Below are 22,266 nucleotides of genomic sequence, written 5' to 3'. Positions count from 1 at the left end.
AAATGAAAAATTCTTATAATCCCAATCAAACACACTTCTTTTCATATACTGGTATTTTAACTGAGATTGTTCTCCATTAGATTGAGATTTTTATAGTTGCTATGCTGTTCAACTCTATTATACCACCGGTTTATGATTTGTAACCATTTGCCGACCTGCACCAGACGAATGTAAAGACTGTTTTTCGTTTACGAATGAATATTACAGATAATCTAGAAAACTGATATTACTCTAATATTTATCTATACATTTGCATTATAAATATACAATCATTAGACCTCGAAGAGCTATTCTGACAGAGTTACAGCCATGGAGGTGGTAGTATATGATTAACCCTCGGTGACAAAACTGCATGTGTACAATTTGAGTGAAGGTTGGTGTCCTCGAGCAACGATGCAGTGAGGGGTTTGGATCATATATCTCCGGCGCCTGCCCAGTATATTGTTGGTGCAGTATAATCAGTAGACACAGAGCCAAGACTTTTATGGACGATTAGTTTCTTGTATGGTACAGTTTTATAAATAAGTTCCACTAGCATTCAATTTTCTGTTCATTACATCATGGTAGTATAATAGAACACACATAGGCTGGCCGTAGATGCTAAAAAAGCACCAAAAGATTATGTTGCCCACCTGAAAAAAAATTAGGACTGACATAAGACTAGTTTAATGGAAAATTTACGAAAAAAAATACTGACTTTGTATAAAGCATATGAACAATTCTGAATTGGCAGATGGTAAAAGACACAAGAACAAGCATATTTATGCGAGGGCACTCTTAGTAGGCTAAACAAGTGTGTGATGTCTAGTGAAGACAACCTATAATTACTCAGAAAAGATTTACACAAACAAGTCAGTGATGTCTAGTGAATACAACCTATAATTACTCAGAAAAGATTTACAATCTTTATCAACTCCCTTTATACCATAGCCTTTTTGTAGGGTGAGTGTGAAGATCTGCTTTGTTCTGACTTTAATACTAGTTTCTTAGCAAAAACTATTTGAGGGAGCTTCTATGATTATATATATTAAAAAACTTGTGTTCAGATCTCATGGTTGTGGTTTTCCAATATCTTATTTGCAAACCACAAAGGGCCAAGGAGTGACAACAACTAATCTTGGAGAAATATGCCCGGATGTTTAGACTTAATAATTTCATTCATCATTGACTAGCACAGGTTTCTTGTTCTAAAGTTATCGAACACAACATTCTACAGAAATGTGGAAGAAAAAGAAGTCATACCATTGAGTTCCTGAACTTATCATGCACGTACTTTGTGATTACCACCAACGGCACCTGCTCAAAGAAAAGAAAACTGATAAAACCTTTGGTCCCAGACCCCTTTATACATATATAAACAGTTTCTTCCACAAAAGAGGACCGTAGGAAACCACAAGATGTCAAGAACCTATTCAAAAATGTACAATTCACTAGATACAAGTGTTGCAACCTTATATATATAAATTCTATCACAGATATTCAGTTTATGTATACAGTTAGATGAAGGTACCTGAAACATTATTCCAATGAAAGCCCAAAACTTGAATATGTGGCAGGGAACAGCAATACATAGCTGCAGATAAACAACAAAGTATATATATAATGTTCCTGCTTTCTACTAGGATATAACACAAAGAAGACATCTATTGAGATCTAGACCAGTGCAATGTAACTTCGTGATGCAGAATGCTCTGGCTTACCAACTCAAAGAGATTGAAATGATTGGAGTCATTTATCATACCTCATGGAAAACAGCAGAAACGAGGAAAGCAATTACAATAGCAATGCTCTGTGTGAAAAGGGAAAACCCGGTATATCAGAACTTCATAAACCCCGTACTGAAAACCCTACATTGAGCTATTAATATAGCAAATAAATGTAAAATGAGAGTCTAATGCAACCTCTCTGCAAAGTGAGAGGGAAGGTAAATTACCTTAGGTATGCCATTCCTTAAGCAGGGGAAATATATATGTCGGACCATCCATTTATGAACAGGCTGCATTTAGAAAAAGTTATGGTCAATGAAAAATTATTAAGAATTCAGTAATTTGTGCTATACTGTAATTTGTGTTATGCGTGCTCAAATACTCCTAAAATACAGACAAGTTAATTGCAAAATGCAACTCCTTGTTGACCAAATGCACTTTATGTCCTGAAATTTTGATAATTGCATTGTCCATCACCTTGGTTTTTTTGGCGCCACTTTTTGCATTCTTCCGTCAAATATTGCCGTTAACGTTACTCAAAGTTGAGGGCATATTAGGAAATTCATTTTTTTTATTAATGTAATAAAGTAACAGTCATCTTCCTCTCCATATATATATACATACATAGCTATATATGTACTAGCTTATATTTTGTGCCATGCACGAATATTTTTTGAAAATATATGTGTATTTTAATAATTCGCATAATATACATATTAATATATAAAAAATAATATATTATTATTTTATTTATATATGAATTACATTAGCAATATTTTATACACGGTTAAAGCCAAGATTTTCATGTTAGTGAAAATAAAAGATTCAATGATAATTTAATAATTATACTTCAATTAGAACAAAAAACTGGAAGAGGAAAAAGTAGTTAAGCTTTTAGAATAAGAATTATATTCTATTTACAAAAAGAACTTTTATTTGATTTTGAAAGTCGTATTATATTTATAAAACCTACTTCTATTTAATTTAGCTAAAAACTCCTATTTTGTTTCGAACATGAAAATAATAGGAGAACACATATTTTATTTACAAAACATACTTCTATCAGCTACCGAACATCAAAAGTATAAATTATATATTATATATAAACATCTTACAATCTTAACCTTTATCAAACTATAAGATCTCATGGTTCATATTTATTCTACAGTATTTTGAACATATAAAGAATAAAAATCGTATTCTAATAGTAAAAACAATTCCTGTTTGATTTTCGCAAAACAACTTTCTATTTTGTTTAGTACATAAAAAGAATAGGGGAATCTATTTTATTTACAAAAACCTACTTGTATTTGATTTAAAACATCGAATTAGGGGTGTAAATGAGCCGAGCCGAGCCGAACTCTAGAGTGCTCGTGTATCGTTTGTTAAAAAATTAGCGAACTCGAACTCGAGCTCGAGCTTGGATCGAGCCAAAAATATTGTTTGAGTATCGACTCATTAAGGAATAACTATGTTCACGGACGGCTCGCGAACCGCTTGCGAACATGTCTCACGAGCTTGTCTCACGAGCTTTTGCTCACGAACTGCTCATTAACTTACGCTCACGGACATATCCCACGAATTTTTGCTTACCAACCGTTCATTAATTTTGTTCACGAGCTTGTTCAATAAACTTTGCTAACGAGCTAGCTTATACTCGTAAATTTATTTATGAGCTTGTTTGTTATTTAATCTAATTAAAAAAAAAAATTAAAATCCCAACAATATTTTAATTTATGCTATAAGAAATCATAAATTCATAACAAATCATTCATTAATGAAACTCCCACATCCACGAGCCATGTTTACGAGTCAGGTTCACGAACCATGTTCACGGGCTAGTTCACGAGCCAAGTTCACGAACTCATAATTCGAACTTGTTCGCGAACTATCGAGTCGAACTCTAGTGTGCTCAAGTTCAGCTCGTTTATAAAACAAACATTAATATTGTGCTCAAGATCGACTCGTTTATGAATCGAACTGAGCTCGAACCGAGCTTTTTCCGAACCGAACACCGAGCGGTTATCGAGCGTATCAACTCATTTACAGCCCTACATCGAATGTATAATTTGTTTTATATATAAATATTTTGTATTAGCATGTAATCTTAACCTTTTATCAATCAATAAGATCTAATAGTTGGTATTTATTCGAGGATACTATATCAAACAACCATTATCCTCCTTACACTTATAGGGATATAATTTACTTCTTCCTCCTTACACTTATTATATATAGGGATATAATTTACTTCTTCTTATCTTTAACGTTTTTAAGTCTTGTTCTTATGACCGGAATCAATAGACTATTTAGATCCTTACGACTTACGAGGACCAGTAATCTTCTTTCATTGCTTCCAAAATATTATCCTCCCCACTTTTGGCTAAACATTAAGAAGATTAGACCTCGAGTCTTGTGCACTCCTATCTCTCGAATCTTTTCACCCTCAAATTTTCGTCAAAGCACAAGAATACTAACAAAGAAAACATGATCGACAAGCTTTTATAACATCTGATCCAGAATCAGATAATTAGCTGGTCACTTCTTTGAGTGTGGCTGTCAGCCTCAAAGGAGAATATACCTTTTTTTGATCTTCTTGATTTGTCACTTCCAAGTTCGTTTTGATGGTGAAGTATGTATAGCAAATGCAGATGGGAGTGGTGGGTTGCTGAATTTAAGCACCTATGCCGAGCAGCTCTTTACGAGGTTGGAAATCCGGGTAAATCAATTATACAATATAAATAATTTAATAAAGATATAAATATTTGGGGAATTTCCCGTAATACACTTAAAAGTTGACGGTAATGGGTCAAAATTAGTGGAAGTAGTCAAATAGGGTTCCAATTGTGCCGAATGAATAACCAAGGGGGTGGACAATGCAATTATGAAAAGTTAAGTTTACGGCATTCAAGTGCAATTGGTGAATACCAAGGGGTTGCATTTTTCAATTAACTCAATACAAACTACTGAGACTAATGACTAACAATACGGGTTTAATGTAGTTGTGAATGAGGAACAACCAATCCAATAAAGTAAACAGAGATAAGCATGACATACCATATTCCACATTCTCCAATACTGATGACAGCACCCAAGGCAAAGTACACGCCAATTATGAAGAAAAGGAAACAAGCAAAATTCAGCAAAGATATGGCCGCAAGGTTCTAGAAAACTGAAAAATTTATAGTATATGAAACTACCTCTTCCACAGTTTTTGCATTCCACCAATCTTTGTAAAACTCACGATCACCAAAACGAAGAATCTCGGCAAGAATGTTCAACCTTCATGAAAAAATAAAATTTAAAAATCTCCAACAGCTACAAATCAATGGCGATCATCCGTAGCTTAAAAGAATTTTATTGATACAGATATTTTATTGGGAATATGACGGTTAATAATGTAATTAAGAGAATGTATATATATACATATACAATGATGATGCAAGTGAAACAATATGGAACATGCTTAAAAGGATAAGCAGAAAAATATTTGACAACCTATCTGCTCCAGTTGCAGGGTAATATGAAAGTCAGTATGCTGGCAATGTCAGATTTATGGTACTTATTTAGCCATATATATTTTATTATTGCCATTAAATCTTAGTATATGTGACAGTTAATCCTTCAAGTTGAGTTTAATAACCATAATAATCAGGGTGTCAAAGGCACAATCAAATAGTACAAAATGTTGCGAGTTATACTATTATATAACAATATAAGAGGAAGTGCTAATAGCCTGATTCTACTAAAAAATTCAACAACACCAAGGACTTTGCATGATAAACTAAATTAATTAACTTCTTTCTAATTAGGTAAAATTATTGCATCTTATAGGAAGGGGTGTAAATTTATGTTTTAAAAAATTGCAAAACGTTACATTATCTATTTATAACATTTTGGCTTTCCCAAATTTTTTTCAGATACTTACAAAAGGCCACTACGTGATGACAAATTTTGATTTCTGACGAAGCATGTGTTTGGCCCATCAAGGTAAAGCTTCGTGTATAAAAATTGTAAACAGATACGAGGGGAAATGTATGTGTGAGAATGAAGCAAGAGATATACCACAGGTGGAAAAAACAGTAAAACAAGCACAGCCAAACATATAAATTAGGGACAGAAAGCTTCAGAACTCGCTCCACAGCATACAAAATGTCCCCTTTAAGAGGATGTTCAGAATTCTTGACAATTGGATTAATGTACTGCAACATTAAAACAATGGAACCAAGTTAGAAAACCCACAATAAATTCATACTAATAATTTAAGAGTGCCAATAGATATGAATGAACATGCAAACTTCTCCTTGTACTTACTTGTTCTATAATGAACCCCATAAGCCCAGTAACTACTACCAACTTGAGGAATTGGCGTAGAACCCAGCCCTTTCGAACACTTGTGGTCCGGGGATAGCTTAACTGCAGTCAAATCAGTGTCTCAATAAGATATCGGCACAAAATAGGAGGAAATTTTTGGAATTTTATAAGTGTTTCTAGTTTGAATCTTGATCGTGACATGTATCTATAATCCATCATTATCTTCCAACTAACAGTCACCATTTGTTGGAATTTCATTCTGGTTTTCACTGCTACACTTCTATTTGATTCTATTATTAGTCAAATTACAAAACTTTTAGACCTGTCCCTCGCAGATATGCTACATCAATATATATGTTGGAATCCTACAAAGAAAATAAATCTATAACTACAAGCGATGCATAAATTTTCTGGAGATTTTATATTGACTATCGCTCTATCATAGAAGATGTTTTTATATTGTTTGTGATTTAGCTCCTCAGTGGATGACAAAATAATGAACTTGGATAGAACTTATTACTACCTGTTTCATTTTTAATCTCCTGCCCACCTAAAGTAAACAAAACTTAATGATATATTTCAAGAACACATGTGAACTTCCTAGTCAAGAGCAATTTGAGGAACATGCAGATATAAGGAGTCAACTTTTCAACTTAAGCGGAAATTGATTAATATAATACAACACTATATTAGTACCGATGTAAGATTTTCATATTCAATTCTTACCTTCACTAATTATCAGGAGACAAGGCCAATATATACGTGTTTGTGGCTTTAAATGAAGCTATGAGCCTGTTTGTTAAGCCCGGGCTTTAATCCATTTTCGACTTGAAGCTAAAAAAAATGTTTGTTTGTGTAATAAGCCAGAAGTCGGCTTAAAACCCGAAATAAGCCGGAAACTGACTTAAAGCCAGAAGTTAGCTTGAGGTACTTTTTTCATTGACTTAATTTGTTTTGAACTTTGTTTTTGATAAAAATTACCCATAAATCATGAGTTACCCGTAAATCACTTTTATTTTTATTATTATATTTTTAATAACTCATAAGTCATTAATAAGCCAAAATAACCCAAACAGACATTTTAAACTCCCAGCTTATCACATTAAGTCATGTTAAGTCAGAAGTCACAACTTTAAGCTCAACCAAACGTTCTCTACTCTACCATACATTCAAACAAATATTTGAGGAAATAACCAAATAATATAACTTCAAATTTGTAAAATGTACAGTGATGGTGTGTGATTACCTGGTAGCATAACGTAGGAGCAACCATGAAGTATGCCAAGCTCTTAAAGCTAACTTGGTCTGAATAGTCCTCATTCAACATACTAGACAAAAATTTACCCTAAGAAAACAGTTACTGAATATCATTAAAATGTACTGCCACAAAATGTCATATAACATATATAGTCTTAAAATTGATCAACAAGATATGGCAAGACAACATGAAGCCGCAACCCACAAAAAAGCTATGGGGGACAACCAACACCCATAGCTAGCAATAAATAATATCCCTGAATGAATTTATGGGCCTTGTCAGGTAATAATAAGTGTTCAATTTATTAGAAGTACATATCTGATCAGAAGTAGCAAATTCGACAAATTAGATAAAAGTCATAGTTAATTTAATCAATATGGGTATATATACCTGGATACAAATATTATTGTGTGCATCTAAAACATGACCACTTCTGATGTTCTCTTATACAGTTTGCTTGTACCAAAATTCGTATTTAGGAGATGAATCATACTAAAGTAATTTCCACTCTTCAAAACTACATTACAATTACCCAATTAAAAAAAAACATAATTCTCTCTAGTTCGAGTTCAGAAACCTAAAGGTACATGGAATCTGCTAGAAAAGCATAACAGAGAAAACTTTGGTCTTTACCTTACCAGAGTTTGCTAGTGCTCTCAAGTCATAATTAGTATGTGCATAAGATACCAGCTTTAACCACACAATGCAAGAAAATAACATTAATATGAGACCTGATTGAACAGCAGAATCACACCTGCACATATTGGAAGAAAAAAAAAATCACCAGTTTTATCACTTCTCTTTATTTGTTTACATCTCATAGTAAGCCTGCAAAAACTTGAAGAAAATTTCACTAGAGAGAAGACATCACTGTTTCTGGGAATAAAGCAGTTTGATGACTTTAGGCCTGGATTTTCTACTTTAACTTCTATACCGTCGATGGGAATGAAACACAACATAGTTTCCTTACAAATAATTTTTTATTAATAGACTCGTATACATAACGGAGCAGATATTATAAAAACAGCCATGGAATTGGTGAAATATATTAAAATCATAGCTTATATATACACATTAACTAGGAACATAACATTCATAAACATCTTAAAAAATGCACATGATGACCCTGAAAGCATATTTAAATAGTAAAGAGCAATTCAGGATTTTAAACAAAGGGTTCCCTGTAGTTCTTGTAACACTCAAAAAAAATTATTAGCAAAGGAGCGTCATTGAATACTTATACTCCTACAACCATCAGTTAAATCTCTAACAAGCATGAGGTCTTACAGTCTTGCTTGCACAACACACTTAGACACACTGAAGTGCATGGAGCATCTTAGTGATTCAAGAACATCCATTATAGCTTTTGGAAAAGCATCCATATAAAAAAAAATCGCAATGTAAGCACATATTGAATGACAATTTATTTGGTATTTATCTATGATACTTGGCTTCATCAACTTTACTTTCTTTTGCCCAACTCTTCATAATGCTTTCTTAAGAGAATACAAAAGAATGGATAATGCTATTGAGAACAACAAAAACTAACCTTAAAATCACATAGACAGGATACAATAGTGCAGTTGTAGTTATTGTTATGTGAAAAGCGACTGCAATCTGCAAATAGAAAAATGATCTTTACAGAATAAGTCTACCAAATTACTACATAAGATAGTCCATACATCCATAAAATTATGCACACTCTCAAGTCTCAAATATGCCTATGTAAAAAAAAATGCACCACAACTTCTCCACAATTATGTTTCTTATGTCGAATTTGCCGGGTGCCACTTCTAGAGCCAGTTCTCTGTTAAAGAAGGATACTTTACAAGGGTTTCCAATTCTTTAGTTACTTCATCATAAGGTATTTGATTTATCACAAACATATATACTAATATATGATTCATTAGGAAAAAGAACTATGAATATACAGAACTACATATTATTAAGTTACCTAACTTCTACAAAAAGCAATTAAGCTCAACTTCAGAACCAAATATCAACGGTGAATATTATATTCTTGTCTCATTACAAATTCATCTGACATGCATAATTTAGCTATATTATTTTATTTTGGACATGTTGCATTAGCTATATCTGTGTGAAATATGTAGTTGATAGAAACTCTCTTCTCATGACTCTAGACTCCACGGGAATGCCTTTACTAGGTCGATGGAAAATGATGTGGAGGTCCATTCTATTTATCCCATGTTTTCCACAAACAGACAAATGAAAATGGATTGCTATTAGTATAAAGCAATCAAGTATAACATGAAAATAAATTAGTCTTCTTCAGCAAACTAAGTTTAATGTAAACACTCGAAACTGGCAATGTATCCATACAAATATTCACATATTTCGAAATTTAGAAATAAGGCAACGTAAAAATTAAGCCACTTACCTTTTCATTGATATACTTTTTACGTACCAGCTTTTCCACAAGAAAAGCAGCCAGCGGAAAAATCCCTAGGCTCAAACTGAAATTCCGGCAAGCGATGAATTTTATGTCAGACTAATGATTAGAAACTCTATCTAGTAAAAAGTTATCAATGTCTAAAGATCATTAAATAGGGCACAACTGTGAATTTTCTTAAAAAAAATAACAAAATAGGGGACTCAAGGCAATACCAGCACATAAGAAGGGGCCAATCTCTCAAGGATCTTGAGCTAAACCAAAAACCCGAACTAATTAATAATCCGTACTGCAAAAGAAAAAAAGGGAGTAGTGTATGTCATCTGTATGAATAAAGACGTCTTCTGAGTGCTTAGCGACTAATCAATGACAAGTTTTGCATACTAAATCCTTATTAAGAATTTTTTAAATACACATACAAGAAGACTTGTGAAAAATCATCACTTGGACAACTTTTCTAATAAATTAATGCAGATGATGAACATGGAGAGGTTACCTTCATCAGATTCTCAATGATAAGCCTGCTATTTACTGCAACAAGCACTACTATACAGAGGTTGAAGATACCCGTGTGGCTCTGCAAATGTTAAGTTACATGCATACCATTAAAGTGTATTTTCAATCGCATTTCTTAAAAGAAATTACAAAGCACAGGCAGTAAAATCTAGGCTACATTACCGAGCTAAAATCCTAGCAAACTTTTAAATCACCTTCAACAGAACTTATATCTTAGATATTATAAACGCATCCTGCTCAATTTATTTTCTATAAACAAAATGATGTTTCTAGGAGCGCAATCTTCAGAATTCAGCTTAGTTTGCTTACTGCCAAGACATATAGTGAATGAAGCAATGTCTGCAAATCGGAAGTATGCTGAGATATTAAGTCATTATTTTTAGAAAACACGAAGTGCAATTCTTTGAATGCATATCAAAAAATCATATTCATTGATATTTACCACAAAAATCTTCTTCTTTCTCAAGTATTCTACCATGAACCTTTCCTCTACATCATCTTCAATTCTATTTCTTACTTGTAAGTTTTACTTTAAAGTTGGCAATATCTTAGGACTTTATTTTATATCAGGAAAAATTATCCTTATAATTCAGAGGATGAATAATGATTTTAGTAAAGATTAAAACATAAAAATAACTTTGATGATCAAACCTACAAATTAGATTTTCAGAGATGCATTTCGAACACAAATCTTTCTAATTAGAACTATAACTCAGATTTCTAGTCATCACACTCTCCTCTCTAATTGTAACAAATCAAAGTTTTTGCATTTCAAAGTCTACAGATACTATATAGACATGGACCTCATCCTTTACTTTCACAACTAGTTCTAATATAAAGCACTACATTCACAAAACCTCAAATTCAAATTACATATGGTTTTAACTAATTGTAAGTAAAAGTTGATATTTGAAACTATGACAGTTCCAACTACTTACTAACTACTTCATAATATCAATAACATGATCTTACTTCAGAATCCTAACACACACACAAACATTACATATATGTCAACAATATAAAGTTCAGGAGTTCATAATTACAGTGTAAACAAACAAAAATTCACAAGATTCCGAAACTTCAATTACATATGATTTTAGCTAATTTTGAGTAAAAGTCGAAATGAAGAACTTCTACAAATTGAACTACTCAATTTCATAACATCAACAACAGCATCTTTATATCGTAATCTTACTACACACACACATACATGTCAACAGTATAAATTTCAGGACTCCATAACTACAGTGCAAGCAAAGACAAGTTCCAACAAAAACGAAGCGAAAATCGAGTTAATTAACTGTAACTACTCAATCACAATATACCAGCTGCTTTCATTCAATCAACAATTGTTTAACTATAAGCACACAGTAAAAAGTTAAAAACCTGCTTAAATATTGAAGAAGAGCTAAGAGGACTCTCTTTAATCCTCCTATGCGCCGGCGCCGACGGCCGGAGCGCGAAGTTCTGAATCTCCTCCTTCTCCTTATCATCCTTATCCTCTATCTCCTTCCTATCATTCGCGCCGTTTCTGAACTCCGGCGCGTCTCCGATCCGACTCCGATCACTCTCCGGCGCACTAATTCTTCTCCGAACAGTCTCTCCGAGATCCGATTCGGTAATCGCCGTCATTGTCTCCATACTTTCCGGCGAGTAGTTATGTATCGACAGCAAACTCATGCATACAATACATACACCATGTACATATGTGTGTATCAGTGGTGAAAATCTCGAGAAATTGTAGTCACAGACAGGTGTAGATACAGAGGAGTTGTGTGCAGAGGGAGGGGGAGAGAGAGAGGGTTTTTGAATTCTCGAGAGAGAGAGAGAGAGAGAGGGTGAGCGTGATGATGTAAGTTTGGAAGTTTATGAGTGAAGAAACAAAATAGACACAAATGTACATACAGTTTGTTACGGAGAAGTGCAGAATGTGAAGAAGCTAGCTGACATGTATTAAAGTTAAATTATTTTTCTAACTGAAATCTATGGCCCCGCTCAGTTTTACTTTGACTGAAAGAGCCCATTTTTTTTGTTTGTGAATTATTTTATTCGAGCCCCTGAATTTTCTGGTTTTGAGATTTGTTTTATTTAAAAATTTAAATTTAAATATTTTTTCTGAATATTTAAGGAATGAGCTAGTGTGGCATGGGGTTGTTTAGTTCAATGATGGCTTGAATATCTTTCATATAAAATATTTTGGAATAATTAAGTTTTAATTAATATTTTTATATATCTTTTAAGTTGTTGATTTTGTTTGTGTAAATAATATATACTACTAATAACTAATAAGTAATCATATTTAGACAGTGCTTGGATGTATATTCAGTGGTGGGGACACGTGTTAAGACACCATTAGGGATACTCAATATTTTCCGTTTGAGGTAGGTCTTCATGAAGGTTCGGTATTAAACCCTTTGTTTTTTATAATTGTTTGGATGTGATTACCCGTGACATTCAAGCTCCTGTGCCTTGGTGTATGTTTTTTGCCGATGATATTGTGTTAATTGCCGAGTTTCGAAGTGGGGTTAACGTGAAATTAGAACAATGGCTTACATCGCTGGAGGGTTATAGATTGCGTCTGAGTCGCTCTAAAACTAAGTACCTCTGTGATAATTTCAGTGAGGAGATTCATGAGGAGGATGTAGTGTAAGAACAATCGGATCTTCGCCCTGCGTTTTATGATATCAATTGAAAAAGTTCGAACAGAATATTAACCTTAATCGCTACGGCGCAAGCGATTCAAATCCACGTCTTCTACTGTATTCCATGATTCTCCTTGGACGAAGTGTGGCCTTCGATCTCCCAAGGTGTGCCTCTCCTTAAAGCTCCGAAAACCCTAGCTGACTCCTTGAGAAAAACGGCTGCATCTCTAAAACCCTAGGATGAATTCGTTTTTTTGTGTGTCTCATAGCTTTAGGAGAACGAGAATATATATATAGGTTACAGTAGGGATCATGGACCATTAGGTCATGCCTTCCAATGACATTTTGAGCCAAGCCCAAAGTCATTAAATATTAATTCAATCAACTAAAGAATTAATATTTGCACTACCTTTCCTGATTCCGTAAATTAATTATTTAATTCGGCTCCCATATTAATTGCTTATAAATTCCTCATGTTTAAGATATCGCATGTCCATTAATTAAATTAATTTCTGACAATTAATTTAATCAATATCTTTTATTCTTGATCATCCACTCAACCTTATAATTATGCATCTGCCTGCAGGAATAAAGCATAATTATCTTTATGAGCTTTCAAGAGGACATCATCACCCGAATATATTTTTCGGACATGGTTTCCTTTTATAGTTAATATCTCACTATGTGTATAATGTCATTACCCAATACATAAATTCGTAATTTAAAATAAATTACTTAACTTATGAATCAAGGCATGTGCATTAAATAAAAGTATCAATCACTATATCCGGATTAAGAGCCTAAGCAATAATAACATCGTAGAATCTTAGTTCTTTATTGTCAGAATAAAAGAAACAATTATTCTACTAATTTGATCCCGTTCAATATACACAAAGTATATAAGTATTATTCAATAGTCAAGATAAACTATTGTTAAATAATACTTCAGTCGTTCCAGTGCTTTGTCTAACACCACTTCGACTGTGAACCTTTATTATATTATATAAGGAATTTGACAATCTAACCTTCTGCTATCCCATTTGGTACGAGATTGTCTACAATATATAATATACAGAAAATGTGAAAACATGCATTCAAGATTCTCATATAATAGTTATTAAAGTATATACTTCAAAAGAATATTTCAGTATAAACCCCAACATGTAGCTGTATGTATTGCGGAGGCCCGTGTACCACAAACTAATACCTTTAAATACTTGGGTTATCACCATCCAGAATAATGGCGATATTTCTGCGGATGTGACACATCGTATTTCAACAGGATGGCTTCGCTGGCGGGCTGTTACCGGTGTGTTGTGTAATAAAAGTGTACATTTGAAGTTGAAGGGTAAATTCTACCGTGTAGCAATCATACCATCGTTATTATATGGTTCTGAGTGCTGGCCATTGAAAAAGGTTCAAGAGCGTAGGTTAGAGACAGCGGAAATGCATATGCAGCGATCATACCGTCGTTATTATATGGTTCTGAGTGCTGGCCATTGAGAAAGGTTCAAGAGCGTAGGCTAGAGACAGCGGAAATGCATATGTTGTGTTGCATTTGTGGTAACACCATGATAGATCATATACCGAATGTTACTTTTCGACGTTTTTTAGATGTTGAGTCTATCTCTAAGAAAATAAAGGATGGACGTTTACGTTGGTATGGACATGTTCGGCGCAAATGTAACTCAGCATCAGTTAGGAGAGTCGAACACACATCGGTTCTATTTTGAAGACAAAGCTCAGATCATTCATTGCCAGATGTATTCACGATAAAGGTGAGTCCCATGTGTCACGACTCACGAATCATGACCAAAGTACTATTTACATATATCTCACATAATACTTTCTCTTGCACTAAGTCTAAGTCGAGGGTATTCACGGAAACAACCCCCAACTCTTCAGAGTAGGGGCATGGTCGGCATACATCTTACCCTCCCCAAACCCTGCTCTAAACAGGATATACTAGGTATGTTTGGTTTGGTTTATTTAGACAGTGCATATGATTTACACTTAAATAACATCAAATAATATTAAATTATCGAAAGTGGTAGAATTATTTTTACTCATTTAGAATAATTAGTCAGAAATTAAAATTATCAAATATAGGTTCCGTTTCATTAAAGGTCGGCCTAACTCATTCCATGAACAAAATTATGACTTTCCAATTAATTTTTTGTGAAGAATATCATTTTTCATGAGAATGTTAAAAAAATTATTTATATACATAATTTTGGAATGAATATCATATATAAATAAAATTATTTTTATTCACACAATGAGTGTCCTTCAAATTTTTTTCCCCTTTATCATTTTAAAATTATTATCATAAATAATAGTGCACTTTCAAATTTAATATTTACCTCGTCATCATTACTACCAGCAAAATATCATATACAGATGTAGGAGTTAAATTTAAAAAAAGTGCTTCTTGATTAAAATAAAGAAGTAAAAGGCTTTCTGGAAAAAGAAGCCGGAAGCAGTCAGCTAAACATGGACATAGAGAAAGCTTTCTGGAAAAAGAAGCCGGAAGCAGTAAGCTAAACATGGACATAAGAAAAGAGATAAAAAATAGAAAGAGATAATAATATTATTTATCACTAATCCAAAACATGATACATCTATACAAATATATAAAAATTGTCACATTCTTGTCATTTTTTCGACAGTGGTCAAGATTCAAGAGCTCGTTCGCCATTTTAAACTTATTTTAACTCATCTTAATTTTAATCAAAAAGTTACGAGGGGTTATTCTAACTTAACGTGTAATCAAGAAGTTATGACGAAATAATATACTTCTCAAATTAAACTGTACGTTAAATTTTGTGCACCCTTACAAGTTACCGGAACAATTCCACTTTCTCGCCATATGTCATGACGATAAAATTGCAAATTCAAACAGACTTATTTGTTTCTCTATCACGCGTATACGTAAAATCGGATACCATTTCATACACAATCTCTGCAACAGGAATCGATCGCAAGCCCGGAGAGTTGTCCAGGACTTTGCCCCTGTTTATGGAAGGGAAGTAGCCCCGTTTCTTGTCTTGACCCGTTTATGTGAAAAAGTGAGAATTTTTAAGAAGTCGGGAGAAAGAAGTTGGAAATAGCAAATGCTAATTTTTCTTTATAATTTCTGTTTCTTATCCAAATACCTTAGTAACTTATAATTATTAATTTACTTTTCACTTTTATTATATTTTTTTATTTTAAACAAAAATTCATTTCTTTTAAACTAACATAAACGGCATTTTTAACTAAACTAAAAGCCAAGCAAGTTGGATAACAATACGTACGTTGTGGAGAAGCATAGCCCTCCCAATTTGACAAATTTGAGCCGGCCTTTACAAAATATAATTTCTTTTTCTAATCACTTTTGTTCCGTCATTTCATGATTGTATATTTTATTATATCAATCAAATCATCGCCTGACATTGCATTACATCGGACCTACTCTTGAAGCGAAAACGTTGCCTGTACCTTAAAATACTACAGTATATATGGAAACAAATTGTGATTACAATATGGATGGATATGTCAAGATATCACATAGCAAAACTGTGTGAAAAATGTGTGCTAAATTAATGAGTTAATTATCTAGTTGGTCATTGAAATGGGCTTAAAGTATCTTGGTCACTAAATTGAAAACAGTATCAAGATGGTCACTAAAATCACCATTAATATCAAACAAGTATCTCGGAATATAAATTCAAATAATAAAAATATTATTTATAGAATTTTATACATTATTATTAAATGTCAACATAACCAAGTAAAATGTTATGATTTCTAGTATTTATGATAATATATTTAGATTTTATCAAATTTATTTATTATTAAAAAAATAATAATAATAAATAAACTTGATAAATTTAAATATATTATTATAAATGTTAGAAGTCATAACTTTTTAATTGGTTGCGGTAATATATTATTATAAATCTAAATATATCATTATAAATATTAGAAGTCATAACGTTTTAGTTGACTGTTAGTAGGGTTTCAAAATCTACTATTGTTTTAATTCTAAATTTCTTACTCAGCCATCATTCAGTCACTAATAAATAATTAAGCCACGGAGTTAGAAAATAATATTGCCTATTATCTTGGAATTAGAACATTTTACGCATCGATACTTACAAAATTAAAGTATAATCTATTCTTCAACCAAAACCATCCCCTCGCTAAAGTAATCATATACGGTGGGGTATATAAATTATTTTTTGTCTATATTTTATGTGACGAGGAGAAGGTAACAAAGCAGTGTCTTCGATATACGCATCTTTAGTGGAATATTTAAAGCAGAGGAGCCACTATTCCTCAGCCGACTTGATGAATGATGATGCATGTAAAGTTATACTATAGTTCTAAAGCAACAAATAGACCAATGGTCACTTGAGAATAAAGTCTATTTTGGACATGCTTTTACGTTTTTTATTTTGCTTTCGACCCTTTTGAAGCTAGGACCCGTTCGTGTAAAACACATTTATTAATAATTTTGAGGTAATTTTAAGTAACTTTTTAGGTGACTTAGTTATTACTTGAATACAGTAAGTTTTAGAATTCATTTGGTCATTTCAATAATCACCGACTGAACAGGATAACAAGATTATAACACAATTTTAAGACTTGCAAAACTGGGATGCAGTGTTTATGTTTGATCTGGGCAACAGATTCTACTTGTGGTGAGCATATAATATCTATCATGTTATGAAAAATTTAGAGCTGTTTATCTACAAATTTAGAGCTGTTTATTTACGAATCTGTTTGACACCAACCGAATTTCTAGACTGAATATTATTTTGTTACTGTTCGCCACAGAATTGAAACCAAATCCAAACAGGAAACCTCTATCATATACTCCCTCCGTCCCAGTCATTTGTATACAAATGGCTGGGACACGGAGACCAAGAAAAAGTATAAAAAATGAGTAAAGTTAGATGAAAAGTGAGTATAGTGGTGGGACCCATTTATATTTAATAATAGATTTGAGATAGTGGAGGAAAATCGTGGGTGTAATAGTGTTTATATTATTATAGAATGGAGATAGTGGAGGAAAGTAGTGGGTGTAATAGTGTTTATATTATTATAGAATGGAGATAGTGGAAGAAAGGAGTTGGTGTAATGTTATTTTATATTATAAAAGTTACTACTTTTGGTATGTATACAATTGGTGGGACGTCCCAAAAAAGAAACTGTATACAATTCATTGGGACGGAGGGAGTAGTCCTTTATGGAAATTTTTAGCTAGTAAAATTTGCTTAGATTCAGAACTGGGCTCCATACTATAAAATGATATGAGTTTAATGATGAGTATAGAGTATATCGTAGAAATATAGGCAAATTAGAAAAAAAAATAAAAATTTTTTAACAATCATGTCTGACCCGATCCAGATCCGATCAATTGATCTCACTATTTCACAGGGCGACTTGATGATGGACGTTAGTTTAGACAATTAAAAAGCAACAGATAAACTAAAGGTCACTTGAGAATAATGCCCAAGTTGGACATCCTTTATTCCTTTTACCAAAATTTTTATTTTACCAACCCCCTTTACTCCTTAATCCTTATGTAAAGGTCCTTTTGGTTCATATAAACCACCTACAGATTTACAGAAGCATATTTTAGAAACAAAGGAGTTGCACCTTTTACTACTTTTATATTCTTCAATTTTTCTTACTTTCTGAACAAACTCCAAAAAAGTACAAGACATGAACAAACTCCAAAAAAGTACAAGACATACCTACATGGGAATCAGAGAGCAAATGAATCTTTATTAGAAGTTACAAAAAAACCTGAGGTAATATTTTGTTTTATGGCTACTGGGAAAAGAGTAAAAATCAAAGGCAGGAGGAATTTCACACATAACACACAAACTGAAACCAAACTCTGGAGTCCATTGCAAAGATTCGAGCTGAGATAAATCCCATATTTATGAGTTTCCAAGTTATCTTCCCGAAAAAACTATAGCATAACAAATAGAAACACATGTGCACATAGAAAATAAAAGATAATTAAAACCACAATAGATTATGTTGTTGAGAAGACATTAAAATACAAACGTTAGTTGCAAAAAAATTGCAACAGATTCTTTGCTGCAAACAGTTCATAGAAACTACCAAAGTCACCCTGCAGCTAACTTTTAAAGTAAAACTCATACATATCTCTAAGCGTAAACATTTAATCTACTCAATAGATAGTTCTCCGGAAGTAAAAACCTGACACCTTTTCTCACTAACAGGAAGTAAAATTCTCTTACAGGAGGTCAGCAACATTTGATGGCAGCTCCTCGACAATCACATTGTAGAACTTCTGGATGTCAAACAGCATCCTCTGGTCATCAGTCGTAACAAAGTTTATGGCCACACCCTTCCTTCCAAATCGTCCACTACGTCCGATACGATGAAGATAGTTCTCAGGCTGGGTTGGAAGATCATAATTGATCACAAGAGAGACCTGCTGGACATCAATACCACGAGCCAAAAGATCAGTGGTGATAAGAACACGGGATGACCCAGACCGGAACTCACGCATGATTATGTCTCGTGTGTTCTGATCCATGTCTCCATGTGTAGCTGAGACAGTGTGATCACGGCTTCGCATCTTGTCAGTTAACCAGTCAACCTTCCGTCTAGTGTTCACAAAGATGACACTCTGAGTGATAGCTAAAGTTTCATAAAGATCACAAAGTGTCTCCAGCTTCCATTCTTCCTTGTCAACATTGACATAGAACTGTTTAATACCTTCGAGAGTTAGCTCATCACGCTTGACAAGAATCCTCACTGGCTTGTTCATGAACTTCCTTGTAATTTCAAGGGCCTCAGGAGGCATTGTAGCCGAGAAGACCCCAACCTGGACCTTGGGAGGAAGGAGCTGGAATATATCATAGATCTGCCAGCAGATAAAAGATTATTAGCATCTAAATTTAAATTTAAATAAAAGAAAGCACCATGTATGCCACAAACTAACTTATCTTACTACTGAAGTAAACCTGCAAGCCAAATTGATTGCCCAATATACAAATAACTCAAATGGTGCCCTATACTATTTTGCATATTCACCTTTATTAGTGATGTTACTGAAAAGAGATAATTTACATTTTCATTACAGGGTATAACACTTTCAATAATAACCAACAAAAAAGGTAAAATCCTACACGGAGTCAATGACAAACCTGATCCTTAAAACCTCGAGACAGCATTTCATCAGCCTCATCCAATACGAACATCTTGATATAGTCAGAACGAAGAGACTGCCTTCGGAGCATGTCAAAAACACGCCCAGGGGTGCCGACAACAACATGAACTCCAGCAGACAGAATGCGTTGGTCCTCTCGAACACTGGTTCCACCTACACAAGCATGCACCTTCACACCAAGGTAGTCACCAAGTGCACGCATAACCTTCTCGATTTGCTGTGCCAACTCTCGAGTCGGTGCCAATACTAGGGCCTGGCACTCCACAACATTATAATCGAGCTGTTGCAGTATACCAGAGCAAAATGTTGCAGTCTTCCCAGTTCCAGACTGAGCCTGTTGAATAACATCAAGACCTTTGCAAAAAGGAACAATTCCCCTTTGTTGAATAGCAGATGGCTTTTCAAAACCTGCATAGAATTGTGGATAATCAATATAGCATCTAATACTTCTGGAAGTTGAAACATCGTGTCATTTCCCTCTCAGATTGCAGAATTATACACACGAGCTTAACACATGCTGAAGAGAGAATAATTCAAGTGGGAATATAACATCTTTACCAGCAAAAACGAGAAGAAAAGAAAAGGAACTGCATCAAAAATCATACCATATGCATAAATTCCCCTCAACAGGTTCTCTTGCAAACCCATGCCATCAAAACTATCATAAACTTCGTCATAGGAGGTAAAGAAATCTTGCCCATCAGATGAAAGCCTATAACCAGAGACCAGGACATAGTATAAATTTACATATCATCAACAAATCAGAATTTTTATACAAGCTAAACAAAGAAAATCTGAATTGAAAAAAAAAAGATATATAGCAATAGAACATTTCGATGAAGGTAGCAATATATTACTACTTTACATAAAGTAACAGATGCTGAGTTTAAGCACATACAAATCGCTCATTTTGGAGTCATACTGATTAGTATCAAACTGAGACCCTTCCGGTGCTAATCCTGCCATAACTGAAAGAGGGAAACAAAAGAAAATCATAAACATATACACAGTTCTGTATGAAGCAACTGCTAAACCAGACTCTTAATCCTCCACATTGTTTTGTGTCAAACAACTGCTAAGCCAGATTCTTAATCCTCCTCACAAAGCCACATGTAACTTCTTGGACTAGAGAATTCAAACCACTTAACATATAACGGAACGACGACAACCAGATACCTCATCATTCTTAGCTATATCTTCCAAACAAGTGAATAAAAAATAACATCAAAATTAATCTTTAACAACACGTAATACCCAACTAAAATAAAAAAACAAACAGGAAGTATCATATGAAGTATAAAACATCACATTTTTCTCACTATAAACTACCAATAAAATACCAAATACCAATAAGCTACGAAAAGCCACAAAAAGGCAATCAAATGCCAAATCAAAATAAATAATAACCTAAAGCACAATTTACATACATAAAAAAAAAACTGCCAATAACCACGAGAAAGAGAGATCCAAAAACGAAAAGACACGAACTTTGGCATCTTCCAATTTTAAATCCACCTTTTCACCTCATTAAAACATTTAAAAGATACGCAAAGAACATAAATTTACCTGATACAAACACTAAATCGCAAACTTTTCATATTAAATACATACAAATCAATAAATCAAACACATCTGTAGACAAGATTTCTATACGGTTACCGAAACACAGATCAAAACAACCTGACTTCATTAAATCATTAAACACAGAGAGAGAGGGAGAGAGAAGGGGGGGGGGGAGAGATCTAAGACTTAAGAACAGCAGTTACAAAAGGTGAGTGTAAGATCGATCTAGAGAGAGTACCTGATTGTGAAGGAGGAGAGAGAGTAGCGAGATGTTTTGAGAGAGAGGAGAGAGCAGAGAGAGATTGAAGAAATTCTAGGGTTTTCCAAACTCCTCGGATCTACGCCGTGGAGTTGAGGAATGGGCCTTCAAGTGTAGCTAGTGTTTATAGGTGCTTTCAGGGTTCAATGAATGAATTGACGAATATGCCCATGCAGAAGGATAATCTTTACCTTTTTAGGTAGGGGAAATTTTGCTTTTTAGTTATAACTAGTGTTTTGCCCGTGCTATGCACACGGGATAGTTAACTCGTAGTTTTTATTTAAAAAGAGCTTATGAAAATTAAATATTATAATTTTAAATTACAAAATAAAATGTATGGAGTCATGATATCCATCAAGTAACATTTGATTGTAATTCTTGATTATGTTGATTTTTA

General features: G+C 33.5%; 2 protein-coding genes across 2 annotated transcripts; both read right to left on the bottom strand.

The window, feature by feature from the left end:
* Nucleotides 1-167: 167 nt before the first annotated feature.
* On the bottom strand, nt 168-12,132 carry LOC108197160 (diacylglycerol O-acyltransferase 1). The gene is made up of 16 exons (XM_017364690.2): nt 11,594-12,132; nt 10,188-10,268; nt 9,907-9,980; nt 9,680-9,755; nt 8,828-8,895; nt 7,912-8,032; nt 7,267-7,365; nt 6,021-6,122; nt 5,772-5,908; nt 4,907-4,988; nt 4,764-4,784; nt 1,934-1,996; nt 1,742-1,789; nt 1,511-1,573; nt 1,243-1,296; nt 168-632 (listed from the first exon to the last, which is right to left on the bottom strand). The coding sequence occupies exons 1-16, from the start codon at nt 11,885-11,887 to the stop codon at nt 516-518; spliced, it is 1,500 nt and encodes a 499-aa protein (XP_017220179.1). The 5' UTR covers nt 11,888-12,132; the 3' UTR covers nt 168-515.
* A 6,715-nt stretch (nt 12,133-18,847) lies between these two features.
* Nucleotides 18,848-22,037, bottom strand: LOC108199760 (eukaryotic initiation factor 4A-8). Its single transcript, XM_017367723.2, has 5 exons — nt 21,849-22,037; nt 20,946-21,015; nt 20,653-20,759; nt 20,025-20,455; nt 18,848-19,741 (listed from the first exon to the last, which is right to left on the bottom strand). The coding sequence occupies exons 2-5, from the start codon at nt 21,011-21,013 to the stop codon at nt 19,106-19,108; spliced, it is 1,242 nt and encodes a 413-aa protein (XP_017223212.1). The 5' UTR covers nt 21,014-21,015; nt 21,849-22,037; the 3' UTR covers nt 18,848-19,105.
* Between the last annotated feature and the right edge of the window lie 229 nt (nt 22,038-22,266).

Source organism: Daucus carota, chromosome 8 (assembly GCF_001625215.2).
Source record: "Daucus carota subsp. sativus chromosome 8, DH1 v3.0, whole genome shotgun sequence".
Taxonomy (NCBI): domain Eukaryota; kingdom Viridiplantae; phylum Streptophyta; class Magnoliopsida; order Apiales; family Apiaceae; genus Daucus; species Daucus carota.
The sequence above is the reverse complement of the archived record's forward strand: the minus strand, read 5'-3'. Positions and strand labels throughout refer to the sequence as shown.